The sequence below is a fragment of the Leptonychotes weddellii genome, chromosome 13, assembly GCF_054177405.1.
Source record: "Leptonychotes weddellii isolate Sample4059 chromosome 13, ASM5417740v2, whole genome shotgun sequence".
In the NCBI taxonomy this organism is placed as follows: domain Eukaryota; kingdom Metazoa; phylum Chordata; class Mammalia; order Carnivora; family Phocidae; genus Leptonychotes; species Leptonychotes weddellii.
In genome coordinates, this window is record NC_138381.1 from 64782944 (window position 1) to 64796212 (window position 13269).

The 13269-nt window shown below is 53.4% G+C and overlaps 1 protein-coding gene across 1 annotated transcript; it reads right to left on the reverse strand.

Annotated features, from left to right (window-relative positions):
- Positions 1 to 1047: 1047 nt before the first annotated feature.
- CRYBB2 (crystallin beta B2) lies at positions 1048 to 10598 on the reverse strand. Its single transcript, XM_081800966.1, has 6 exons — positions 9839 to 10598; positions 8366 to 8445; positions 5490 to 5608; positions 4164 to 4296; positions 2982 to 3124; positions 1048 to 1299 (listed from the first exon to the last, which is right to left on the reverse strand). Exons 1-6 carry the CDS (start codon positions 9891 to 9893, stop codon positions 1131 to 1133), a joined length of 699 nt encoding a protein of 232 aa, XP_081657092.1. The 5' UTR covers positions 9894 to 10598; the 3' UTR covers positions 1048 to 1130.
- Positions 10599 to 13269: the final 2671 nt, after the last annotated feature.

A 13269-nucleotide genomic window follows, 5' to 3' on the forward strand; every position in this document is an offset into this window, starting at 1 on the left:
AAAAAAAAAAAAGAAATGATTCCAGCACCACAGTGGCCCGAAGTGGAAAAAGGGAGATCCAGAAAGAACCTAGATCCCCGCCACGCGCTGTACACAAAAACCAGCTCCAGAAGGATTGAGAACTTACATGTGAGGAGCACAACTTGTGAACTTTCAGGAAAAAAAAAAATATTGGAGGATATATTTGTGACCTGGGGTTAGAAAGAATTTCTTAAAGAAGAGAGGGGAGGTGCAGACCATAAAGGAACAGATTGATGTTAGACGACATCAAAATTTAAAACCACTACATCAAAAGATACTGAATCCAAAGTGAAAAGAAGCTGCCATCTGGGAGTGGATATTTGTACTACAGATAACCAGCAAATGATGACCAGTCATCTAGAGAATGCCTGAGTTATCTCATTTCATCTCCACCAAAACCAGATTAGGGAGGTGCTATTTTTTTCCCAGGTACAAAGATGGGGGCTCTGAGATGCAAATTGACTTGTCTGAGGCCAGATCACTGGTCAGGGCTCTGGAACAGCCATTAGAATCCAGGCCGACTGTGATGCTAAGTGATCAAGCCCACCAAATGATGCACAGAGGGAGCAAGGAACACACAAAGGCAGAAACATGTAATTAGGACTTGTCTCTGGGACGGGCTGAGATTGCAGGGTTATTGGTTCCTCTGGCCGATCTAAGAAAACTGCCAGGCTCAAGGTGATTGCACACTAATGTGGGAATGGCAGGCAGCAGATTTATTTTTAGGGGCTGGAGCATCCTTCAGGTGCCCCCGCGAGTGGCGGTTCTCAACAACCATGGAAAAAGGAGCTAGGAGGTCAGCCAAGCCAGCCACTCCTGGGGCAAAAGCAGTTGTAAGCCGGGCAAAGAAACAGAGGCTCAGAGAGGTTGGACGTTATGCCCCAGGTCACACAGCCAAGTAGCTCTAGAGTCTCCGTGAGGGCTCTGCTGACTTACCCCAGCCCAGACACGCACACACGCGCGCACCCAACACCCACTCCAGTTCCCATTGGAGATAAAAAGCAATGCAACACACAAATTGCAAGTCACACTTTATTCACTCGCCAGGAGGTCTGGGGGGGGATCCTGGGCAACAGACCAAGCCCCTGGGAAGGAGGAAAAGGGGGGCACTAGTTGGAGGGGTGGAAGGCTCCCCGTTGGTGCCACTGCATGTCGCGGATGCGACGCACGGACTGCACCTGGGGTTGGGGAGCCCCAAAGTCCCCGCTGTCCTTGTAGTCTCCCTTCTCCAGCAGGTACTGCAGGCCGCGATAGCCGGGGTACTGGTAGCCGACCCACCTGCAGGCCAGAGGTGAGGAGGGGATGTGGAGGACAGAGGAGAAGCAGACGAAGAGAGAGAGAGAGAGGAGAGCATCCTTAAGCCATCAGGAAGGGGGGAGTTCCCAATCATTTCTCACTTCCTGATTGTTGAGCAGGAACACCAGCCTTCTGGCATCCGGTCTCTGCTTTCTTCCTTCTCTTGATGGGGAGCTCACTATCTACTAAGCAGCTTTTGACTGAAGGCCTGATCCTGGGCTCAGAGGGAGGGGTGATCTCAAGCCCACTGAAGCCTAGAATAAGACAGGTCTCTTAACTGCCTCTCTCCATCCTCATCCCAACGCCATGCCTGGCTGTAAGGCCAAAGGAGAATAGGCTAGGTCCTAGGAGCCCTCTGTAATCCCTTTGTCATGTGAAGTCATCACCATTTATGGAGGGGTCCTTCACTCTTTGGAGCACCTAATGAAAGTTACAGTTTCTTCCCCCCAAAATGTTACAAAGTCCTGGCCAACAAGGACCTGCCTGGCCAACACCTGTGTGCACCTGCAGGTCTACCTCTTGGTCTTGTGTCCTTATATCTCTGTGCACTAGCAGTCTAGAGTTTGTAGAGTCCCTCAGACTCACCAGGCTCCTCCAACCACAGGGCCTTTGCCCATGCTGTTCTCTGTCTAGAATGACCTTCCTTCCTCTCTTTACACTTGCACTTCCTACTCTTTCTTGGGATCTGAGTTCAAGAGTCCCTTCTTCAGGAAGGAAGTCCAGATTTATGGTGGATTCTTAAATTATTAACCATTGACCCCAACTAGGCTGTTAGCTCTACAGAGCAGAAGCCAGGTCTCTTTAATCTACCTTGACATACTGAGCACCGAACATGATGCCTGGCACATGGTGGCACTCAACACATTGAATAATGAATGAATAAATAAATGAAGAGGATCACGAACACAGAACTTTCACACTATTTTAGGAGCCCGATGAACCCCAGAAAGTCAGTACATGTTGGTAAACCAGCTCTCTGGAGGGAAAGGGGGTCTTGATTTGTAACATATTTCTGTGGTGTAAATACTTCCACTACGACCGATTTTCGAGCTACCGAGGATTCAACAGCCAGCTCACAAAAATTCTGAAAATTGAGGAATCGGCTCTTGCAAGTTGGTACAAGCTGGCTCCAGCTCACCACTGCCCGTGGCCCACGTGCGAACCCCCAGAGAATCGAAGTTTTGCACAAGGAGAAATTCCCATGGGTGATGGCCAGAGTCTATGTACCAAGGAAGTTTAATTCAATGGGAAATGACACATCCTGTTTCTAAACTCAGGGACTCATGCAGTAAAGAAGCAACGTGGGCTGGACTTCCTGCCACTCACAGCTCTGTTAAGACCACTCAACTCATCTCTACCCTTCTGTTCCCCCTGCCTCTGCCTCATCTGCACCCCACTAATGTTCACAGTCCTGCTCCTGGGGACTGAGGTTAAGGTCACACCTTCTCTCCCCAGAGGTAGGGTATTGGCCAAAAGGCAGATCTGGATGGGGCCACTGGGGCTGAAAGCCACATACAAGCTCATGATTTCCATGCCCATTTCCCAAAGGGAAGACTGAGGTTGCAAGTACACGAGATCAGCTGGGTCCAGGACAGAGCGGGACTCAGGACCCCAGTGGTCTGGGCTCCTGGGGCAGGGGGAGCCGGGGCCGGGTCTCCACTCACGTGCCACTCTGTACCCGCACCGACGACACCTTCTCCTGGTAGCCGTGGGCATGGAAACTGGGCACATCATCGTCTATGATTTCCATCTTCTTCCCCGTGAAGTTGGGGTTTTCGTAGAGGATGATCTTGTGCTCTTGGCTGTCCTGTTGATAGGGAGCGGGGAAAGTGAGTGCGGGAGAGGAGGCCAGGGTGAGCTTTCCCACCCGTCCAGATGCCCCAGCATTGGGATCAGCACAATCCACCTATAGACTTCTTGCTCTGTAACCCTGCCACCCAAGTGTCTCCAACAACAGCAGTTAAACACGGGCCATTTGTTGGGGTCCCACTGGGCTGTCTTCATGTGACACTTCAGAGTCTACACTTTAAGGCACATTCAATTCTGATATGTCATTTTCCCTCAGCTCCCTATAAAAAAAAAACAAAAACAAAAACAAAAATGGCAGCCATGATCTACATGCTGGTAGGGGCCCCAAGCAGGCACTTGAGATATTTTGGCTTTCCTTCTTTGCCACACTTCTTCTCATCCTCCTGTTCCTGTGATATCTTTCTTAGTCATCCCCTTTAATCCTTTAAAGACTCCTATGCAATCTGGCAGATGAGAAAACCAAGGCTCAGAGAGGTAAAGCCGCCTGCCCAAGGTCACACAGTCGGGAGCGCCAGGGACCCAGGTCCATGGGATGCTAAGTCCAAAGTTCTCCAATCTTCCATCAAGCTCTGGGGAGAGCTGGCCTGCCTTGGGGAGGCTTGGGAGTGGACCTGAGCATTACCGGGCCCCGGGCCCTCCCTAAGAGTTCACGTTCTAGTAAAAGTCAGGATCAGAGAAGCACCAGAAGGTCCCACCGGCATGAGTTATGAACACGAGCTAACCCACCTTTTCCTCCACACCCAATCCCAGATTTTCTTTTCACAGTTAGGATGGCTACCATTCATCAAGCAATTGCTCTGTGATGGGTTCTAACCCTAGGAATCTCAGGGCAGTAGATCTGAATATCCCCATTTTACAGATGGGGAAACTGAGGCCCAGGGACGTGTACGACTTATGCTAGGTCACACAGCCAGGAAGTGTGCCCCGCCCGTCAGAAGTTCGCACACTGCCGGAGGTGAAGGCTCCATCCTGATCCCTAGAGCCCCGGCTCCAAGATGGCAAAGAGAGGAGACAGCAGGAAGCGGCAGGAGACTCACCACTTTGATGGGCCTCAGGGAGCTGAGGGAGTCTGTCCTCCGACTGCTGGTCCATGAGTCCCAGCGGGGGTACTCGCCCTTCTCGAACACAAACTGCTCACCCTTGCAGTTGGCTTGTTCATAGCCGACCCAGCTGCAGGGGAGACAGAGAGAGGGCAGGGCAGGTCAGCTCCGAAGCTTCTCCTGGCAGGACCCTGGCTAGTCGCTTGAGCCCCCGGGGCTCACACCTGCCCATCTCCCCCATCAAACTCCAGACACCTCCAAGTCATCCAGAACTCAATTGGGAACCATCAACAATCCTTAATAAAAATATCAATAGTTCTATTTCTTAAAAAAAAAAGAAAGCAGAGGGGGGTCAAGTCCATGTGAGAAATTCGTCCATCCAAATGTTAACATAAAAAGGCAACTGAGAATCAGATACAGTGTTTAAATGGCCAAAACGTCACTTGCCGGGGAAGACGTGCTCCCGGGCGCACCAGATGCCCAGAGCGTGTTGGATAACGGAGGTCGGACGGGGCCGTTCCTTCCACTGGGTTCTCCATACCCTCAGACTCTGACTCGAGTGACATCATTGCACTCTGCAGAATTCCCTGAGAACCTTGAGCTGTGGGGTGGGTCACCCGGGATCCCCAACCCCACCAGGATCCCTGACCTCTTGGGAGGGGGTCACGGGTGGCCACCCCTGATTCCTGAGGCTCTTGCAGAGAGGGAGAGGTCAGGGAACCACAAGGACAGGCCCCTGCGGGCTGTGCTGAGCTATGTGCCATGAGCAGGGCAGAGTCATATCCTACCAGGTATGTCCCCTTCTCTCCGGGGTCAGGGACCCAAGGCTGCTGGCCCCCAAATGTGCCAGTGAATCTGCTGAGATCCAGTATGGCCAGGATTGGGGAAGGGGATTGGGGAAGGACATCTGGCTTTAAACCTCACAAGAGAGGGAAGACACTCCCAGAGCCAGAGATTGGCAATTCTAGAAAAGTCCATGAGAGTCACTGTGTCACCTCCCTGCCTTGAGGAAGTGGCTGGCCTTGGGGTAAGGCTTTTTCCACAGAGGAGGAAAGCCAAGGCTCAGAAAGGGAAGTTGTTGGCCCAGCGTCACACAGGCTGAAAGTGGTGGAGCTTGGATTTGAACCCACCTGTATCTGACCCCAAAGCACAAATTCTCTCCAGAGGCTGCCAGCCACCAAATCGCACGTTCCAGGGTCACAAGGAGGGCAGATCCCCCAGCGCCACAGCCCAAGTGCTCCACCCTGGTGGCGCCCAACCACGTGAGCCCTCCCCTCCCCCTCCACCCTTCCCCACCGCCCCCCCCCCACCCCCGGTACATACGGTCCAGCCTGCACCAGGACAGAGCCTGCCTTCTCCACGCCAGTTTCTTTCAGGTTGGGGCAGGGCCCGCTGAGCTCATGCGAGTGGCCCTGGAAATTCTCCTGCTCAAAGATGATGATCTGCAACAGAGGGAGGGGGTCGGACCCGTCATCGTGGGGAGGCGGGAAGCAGGGCACTGGGGGTGAGGAGGGGGCTCCGAGAGCCTCCGGGGATGCTGCCGGGCTCCTCCCTTGGGAGTCACCGACCCAACACGGAGTCAGACAGCCCTGGCTCTGCCAGTTACCAGCTGTGAGACCTTGAGCCAGAACTTCCCCTCACTGAGCCTCAGTTGCTTCACCTGTGAAATGGAAAATGACAGAACCTACCTCATGGGCTTGCTGGAAGGATTCAGAGAAGCATAACGGTTCGCACAGTGTTTGCTCTGTGTGTGGGAGGCAGACTCCTGTGAATTAAGGGACGTCCTACAGAGCTTGGGTGCCTAAGTGGCAGAGCTGAGGTTGGAGTCCAAGTTTGTCTGATGCTGTTTCCATTGGGGCAGCACTTTGCAAACTCACATGCACACAAAGCCCCTGGGATCTTGGTGAGACATGGTTTCTGAGACAGCACATCGCGGGGTGCGGCCCCAGATGCAGCATTTCTAACGAGCTCGCAGGTGTGGTAGGGCTTCTCTTCTGCTAGAGCCAGCCCACCACCCTACACACCTAACCCCATTTCATCCCTGGCTCTGCGGGTCCCCCTCTGACCTCCCCTGGGATGCTTCTTAAAGGGGCTTCACTCCCTTTGCCTCACCTGGCGCTCTCAGCAGCCGAGGGAAGGGGGCCAGCGAGATCCCCATCAGGGAGTTTGAAGGGGTCCCCCAAGAGCACTAACTGGGAGACCCACTGCCACTTTCCCTGATTCTAGAGAACATTTGCGGGGGGACAGAGGTTTTGTGGCCACGCTTCCCCAGGGAGCTGCCCTGGGTGAAGAGGTGGGCCCCAGGAGGGGCAGCTGCGCCATCCTTATGGTCAGCACTGGCTGGGTAGACACGACCCTCTCTCCCAGGCCTGGGATTAGGGAGATAAAGCCAGGACGGAGAGGCCCAACGGGGCTCCGAGACAAATTCCATGGGCTCAGTCCAGCCTTTGTGGTCACTCACTCAACCACAGGAGGGTCAGGAGCCACGGGCTCTGAAGTCACCCCGTCGCATCCGGCTGTGCAACCTTAGGAAGCAACCTGGTTGCTTCCGGCCTCAGCTAGCCCATCTGTAAAATGGGGGAATCATGCCTCTTTTGCAGGGTCCTGGGAAGACTCAAGAATAAGGATGTTAGGTGCTCGGTGCTGATTACCCCGGCCTGGGAGACAAGGGCTTGCAGCAGGGAGGAGGACAAGGAAGGTCAGCAACCTCACACAAGGCCCAGAAGCTCAGGATTATTATTACTGCTATTGTTTCTTATCAACCCACGGAGGCTCACATTTTACACAATATCTAATCCTCTAAACGTGCGCTGCCCGATGCCCGGCCGTTAGCTACCTATGTCTGCGCGATGTGCTTGATCAGTCCGAACGCAGATGCTATCACGGACGCGACACATTGGATTTTGAAGACTCGGAATAGGAAGGGAAGAATCAAAAATCGCTTTCTTATAATGATTCTATTGATTCGACATGAGCTGTATCGGGTTTAATGAACTAGGATACGAGAGTTAATTTCTCCTGTGTCTTCTTTGTCCTTTGTTTATCGTGGCTGCTAGGACGGGTTAAATCGCATGCGTGGCTGGCTTTCTGTGTCTAGGGGACAGCGCAGCTCTGAACACGACGCAGAGGCCTTCGTGCCGGTCCTCAGACTCACGCAGCTCGCTCCCACCTCCCACTTCCGGGCCTTTGCACTCGCTGCGCCCTCCACCTGGAATGTTCTCCCCTACCCCCGCCTGACTCACATGTGACCCGGGTCTCCAAGCTAATGCCACCTCCCTCAGAGAGGCCTCCCTGATCACCTCTGCTAACACCACCTTGCCTCATTCATCCCGACTCTCTGCACCCCTTCCCCTGTTTCCTGTTTCCTGAAACACTTCCCATTCCTCGAAGTCCTAGATTTGTTTGCTTGCTGTCTGCCTTTCCTGTAGAAAGTAAGAATGGGGTCAGCGAGTGGGGGGCTGCATCGGCTCAAGCTTCCCCAGGCTGGGGGGGTGCCCATGTCAGACCAAAGGGCAATGCCAGGCCAGGGCCCCTGTAGCAGAGGGCCACAGGAGGGAGCCAGGCAGAGGCGACCAGGTGGATGGTTGCTGGGAGAGGGTTGGTACAAATTGGGTAGGATGAGCCCCCGGCCATTGGGCTGGGATGCCCCCCCAGGATCCTAGGAGGGCGGGGAGGACAAGGAAGCAAAGCAGGCAATAGTAACTGGTATTAGATGGACACACCACATGCCAGGCTGAGCTGATTTCCTTAACCTCTTCACACCCACGCTGCGCCGCGAATCCAGTTCTCCCCATCTTACAAAGGAGGGAACTGAGGCTCAGAGAGGGCAAGTGACTGGCCTGGGTCACACAGCAGGTGGGGAATCCCATCTCCCCTCCCGTTCACAAGCCCCCTCTCACACTGGACTTTGGGTCGGCCCCAGCTCTGGGGAGCCCCCCATGGGCATTGGGGTACGGGGTAAAGCAGAGACACTTAAGTCACCAGCGCTGGAGGCTGGTGTCAGGCATCTTGGCGCGCTGGTTGTGGGTTGGGGAGGGGCCTTCAGAATCAGCACCCCCGGGGTGCAAGTCGGGGAGACTGAAGCCCAGAGAGGGGGAGCTTCAGGAAGAAAGATGCCAACTTGACTTTCCAGAAGAGAAACAGAGTCTGGGAGAGGTGCTCTGCTTGCCCCCCCTGCCCTCTCCCACCATGGTACCCACCTTGGGGTTGAGGGGCTGTGGCTTGCCCGCTTGAGTCTGGTGGTCTGAGGCCATAGTGGGTGGTCCTGTGCAGGAATGACCTGGAAGAGATGTAGGGAGTGGCCTTGAGGACCTCTCTCGGGCCTCGGCTTTCCCACCTGGGGGCCTCGGGCCCTAGAGCCTGCTCTTGGTCTCCCTGGTCTCGGGTTGTCCCAGAGCAGCGGGGGTCATGAGCGGCGGTCTGAACTTCCATCCTTAGCTGCATTTCTTTGTGTCCAGGCCAGCTCCGGAGGGAAAAACGAGGTCCGCTAAGAAAGTGGTGATAAACTAGAGCTTCAGCCGGGTCCCGAGTGGGTTCCCATCACTCAGCTCCAGACAAGCGGAGCAGAATGCAGACCCATCGATATGCAGAAATGTCCTGGTCACGGTAGGCAGCAGCTGAGAGCATTTCTTAGCTGGCAAGAACATCAGAAAAGTCTGGAAAACTGGCACTGTCTTCTTTCCCGCACAAGGGGCAGTGAACCCAAGACTGCGTGTTCCCAGTGAAGACGGGAGACCTGAGCTCCTGTTCCAGAGAGAACGTCCAGCTTCCAGAAGCCCCTTCCATACTAGAGGCCGGGCCAGGACGTCCCTCAGAGAGAAGAAATTCGAATAAGCAGCTTGGGGACCAAACCCGCTCTGCTCTCCTATGTAACCAGCCTGTCACAGGGTCAGAGGCCCAGCGGCGCAGCCCTGCTCATCGGCCTTCGCACGCTAAAGATTAAGCTCAGTTGGCTTAACTCGGGGGGTGCTGGCTCCACTGTCCATCAGCAATGCGGCCCTGGGCGGGTCATCCTCTCTGTGCCTCAGTTTCCCGTTCTGCCAAGTGGGGACAGTCATGGCACCCAACAATATCTATGAACAGGTGGTGATGATTTGAAGCCATGATGCGGAAAAAAGGTAAGCACTTGGCAGCGGCGTCTGTAAATGGCAGCCGCGATGGTATTATTAGGGTTATTGCCACCAACCTTCAGTGACCTTGAAATCCCCCATTGCTGGGAGCACCAGAGAGCCCCGGCAGCTTCTTAGCCACTGATGTTCCCCAACGCTGGACGTGTAGCAGGCGCCCGGGAATGGGGATACGGGGAGAGCTGGCTCACCAGCCTAGAAATGCTGCTGAACCTTCACTGGTTTGATTCCTTCCACATACAAACCCTCCCTAGTCCCTAGCAAAACAAGGGCGCTGATGGACTAGTTCATATTAATAAAGAGCATTGCCCGGGTCCGCACTATGTGCCAGGCGCTGCACAAGACCACCCACGGCCAAAGAGGGTTTATGACCCATCTCCCCACTTAACAGAAAAGAAAACTGAGGCTTAGAGCATAGAAGTCTTTGCCCACGGTCCCCGCGTCAGAAGGGGGTGGCACCTGGATTCGAACCCAGGCCTCCCACGCTTTCCATCAGGGATAAGGATGAGAGGAAAAAGGCAAGGCAAGAAAGAAAGGCATTCTTACCAGTGACACCAGCCCCCGAGAGTGCCCGTGGTGCCCAGCCGGTGGGAGGTGGCATTTATACCTTCCCCAGGAGCGCTGGTGCCAAGACGGGTGATCGCTGCGTCCCCACAGAAAGCAGGACGAGAATGCTGGATTAAGCCCACACCAAAGCCCGGGTCAGCAAATGCCCACAGACATTGTGTCTCTGCACAATAATGTCATTAGCTTTTGGATTCGGCCGCGCCAGGATGGTCAGGCGGCTGGGCAAGGGGATGCCCACTTTGCATGCATCAGCCATCCAGCTGCCAGGACCGGGGCCACGCTGGGTTCACTGGTGTGATCAGTTGAGCCCTGGGGGAAGGCAGACAGAGGCAAATCTCAGTGGACCTGGGGAAAAAAAAACAAGGAAAGGAGGGTGGCTTGCCAGGGTCCGGCATCCATCCATCCACCCACCCATTCATTCATTCGACAAATATTCATCAGGCATCGACTTGGTGCCAAGCTCTGTTACAGGGGGGTAGTGTCAGGGAGGGGATCCACCACAGTCTAGACGGTCCAGGAGAGCTCCCAGGAAGAGACAGAGTCCTCAGGGATGGGGACAAATCAGCTTGGGAAACCAGGCTGGGAAGACAGTTCCAAACAGAAAGGGACTGTGTGCGGGGGCTGGTGTGTTATTTAAAGACGTGAAAGCAGGTTAATGTAGCTAAAGTATAGCAGCACCCAGGCTCGGGGCCCAAGGTGGACAGGGGCCTGATCCTGCAGGCCAAGGAGGGTGAACTTCCTGCTGAAGACCCCGGGCTGTCCCAGCACCTGCTGTTCTTAAGTGGGTGCTCTTTGGTTTCTCCAAACCTCAGGGGCCTAGGGTCCTAAGAGCACCCACTGCCCCATGGGGCCCTGGCGTTTATGTACATTTCCTCCAGTGTGCATGTCTTTCTCGAAGCCAGCCGGAGTCTTGACCAAATCCAAGATCAGGCAGGAGAGAAGGAACAGTAGTGGGGCTCAGAGACCAGGTTTGAGCAAGACTTGTGCTCCCCCACCTTCCATGCCCCCGACAGACAGACAGACAGACAGACAGACACACCCTCACACACACACTCAGCCACACTGCTTCTGTCTGTAGCACTTCTCACTGCCTGACATGACATTACTCATTTATTTGCCATCTTTCCAAGTAGAAGGTAAGCATCACGGGGGGAGGGCCACGGTCTGCCTGGTTTACCGTGGAACCCACAGAGTCCAGCACATGATGCATGGGAGGTGCTTTCTTGGTTTCCTGGGGCCGCCATAGCAAAGGACTGAGACCGAGGGGCTTAAAACAACAGAAACTTGGGGTGCCAAATAGTGTGGCCTCTATGGAAACAGTATGGCGGTTCCTCAAAAAATTATCAGCGAAATTTCTCTATCCCTCAGCGATTCTGTTTATGGGTATTCAGCCTCCAAGAATCAAAAGCAGGGCCTCGAACAGATCCTTGGACGCCCATGTTCACAGCAGCATTATCCGCAGCAGCCAAAAGGTGCAAACAACACGAATGCTCCTTGGCAGATGAATGGATCAACGAAACGTATCCACAAAATGGAATACAATTCAGCCTTAAAAAGGAAGGGAATTCGACCCATGCTAGGGCATGGATGAACCTCGAGGACATGATGCTAAGTGAAATATGCCAGTCGCTAAATCTAAATGAGGCATGATGCCCCTGATGTGACATTCCTAGAGGAGCTAGATTTATAGAGACAGGAAGGAGAATGGCGGGTGCCAGGGGCTGGGGGAGGGAGGAACGGGGGTTAGTGTTCAATAGGCCCAGAGTTTCAGTGTGAGACAATGAGAAAGTTCTGGAGATGGATGGTGGTGCTGGTCACACGACAGCGTGAATGTACTTTAATGCTGCCAAACTGCACACTTCAAATGATTAAAATGGTAAATTTGATGCTATGTAGTATATTTTTGCACCATAAAAATAATGTCCAAAGAAGCCCATCCCCCAGAAATGTATTGTTACCCAGTTCTGGGGGCCAGAAATCTGCAATCAAGCAGGACTATGCGCCCACTGAAGGCTCTAGTGGGGGGAGGACCTCAACGCACTTGGCTTTTGGTGTGTCCTGAGCCATCTGCTCTTCTAGACAATGAGCTCGATCAGAGCTGGGCTTGGTCTCATCCGTAGCCCCAGTGCCTGCCTAGACCCAGCACACAGTAGGTGCTTAGAAGGTATTTGTTGACTGGTTGAATTAATTAGTGAATAAGAAATACAGAGATGAGTGAAGGTGTCTTAGTTTGGGCGTGACCGGAAGCAGAGTCTAAGACAAGGGTTCAAGGGCAGGTAGTTTATTTGAGAAGTGACCCCAGGAAGAATCAGCAGGGAAGGGAAGGCAGCCAATAGGGTGTATGTATGCATGAGCAGGTTGCCACTGGGTCTTCTTGAAATGACGTGGGGTCATGTGATTCATTCTGGCCAGTGGATTCTGAGATGTCTCAGAAGTCTTGTCATTTTGTTGCAGACTTTCCAGCCCTTTCTCTTCCATTCGCTGAGATGCATCATTGCAAGAGGGTGAAGCCTCTGCCAGCCTGGGTCTATGAATGACTGGGTGAAGGAGACCAGCATTAGACCAGCATTAGAAATGTGACATGGGGTGAGAAATAAACCATTGTTGTTAAACAACCAAGACTTGGGGGCTGCTTGTTACCCAGCATAGCCTGACCGATACATGGAGAGAGAGGGCTTGACCTTCCTCTCTGCCTCACCTTGTTACAGGGACAATAGGCCTTGGTGTCCCCAAACACAGTTCACTCCTTAAACATACAGGAGCCAGAGCCGGAAGAACCTTCGAGACCCTCAAGGGAAAAGTCCTCAACTCTACCAGAACGAACACTCCCTTCTCATGACGATCATTCTGTGAGAGCCCCTCTGCTTTCCTGGAATAAAATTGATCCTCTAATCCACCTACATATATGCTTTCAAAATAAATGCATCGTAAAATGCCCTGACTATAATATAAAGGAATGATCAAATGAAATATGTAGTGATATGTATTTCGATATGAAAGGTTTGGACAGAGCGATTATACCAGATGAAGTAAGAAAGGGATTTGAGGTGTTTGTGCTACTCATCATAGACAGGTTTGGATAGGCAGGTAATATTGAACGGAACATGCATTTGACATGCTCACATGCCTCTGAAGAATCATCTTGAACCTAATATCGCCACACATACAGACTGGCCCACCGGTAATTTATCAGTGATGCCAACTCCATGGGCAACACCACGACGGGCCCCATGATTCTACAAAACGGGGAAGAATGCTTGGCAAAGTTCCCACCTGAGGAGTGGGAGATGCATTCGCTGAGGATCTCCAAGGCTGGGGTCCCAGGAGAGTGCCCACAGAGCCTGCTGCCCAGCTCCCAAGAGTCCTTGGGCTCCGAGAGTCCTGCCTCCATGAGCCCGCTCGCCCCCCGG

Coding starts and splice junctions, on each gene's coding strand:
- CRYBB2 (XM_081800966.1), bottom strand. CDS start 9,893: ATGCCACCTCCCACCGGCTGGGCACCACGGGCACTCTCGGGGGCTGGT. Junction 8,446..9,838: donor CTCGGGGGCTGGTGTCACTG/GTAAGAATGCCT, acceptor CATCTCTTCCAG/GTCATTCCTGCACAGGACCA. Junction 4,297..5,489: donor GTCCTGGTGCAGGCTGGACC/GTATGTACCGGG, acceptor TCTCCCCTGCAG/CTGGGTCGGCTATGAACAAG.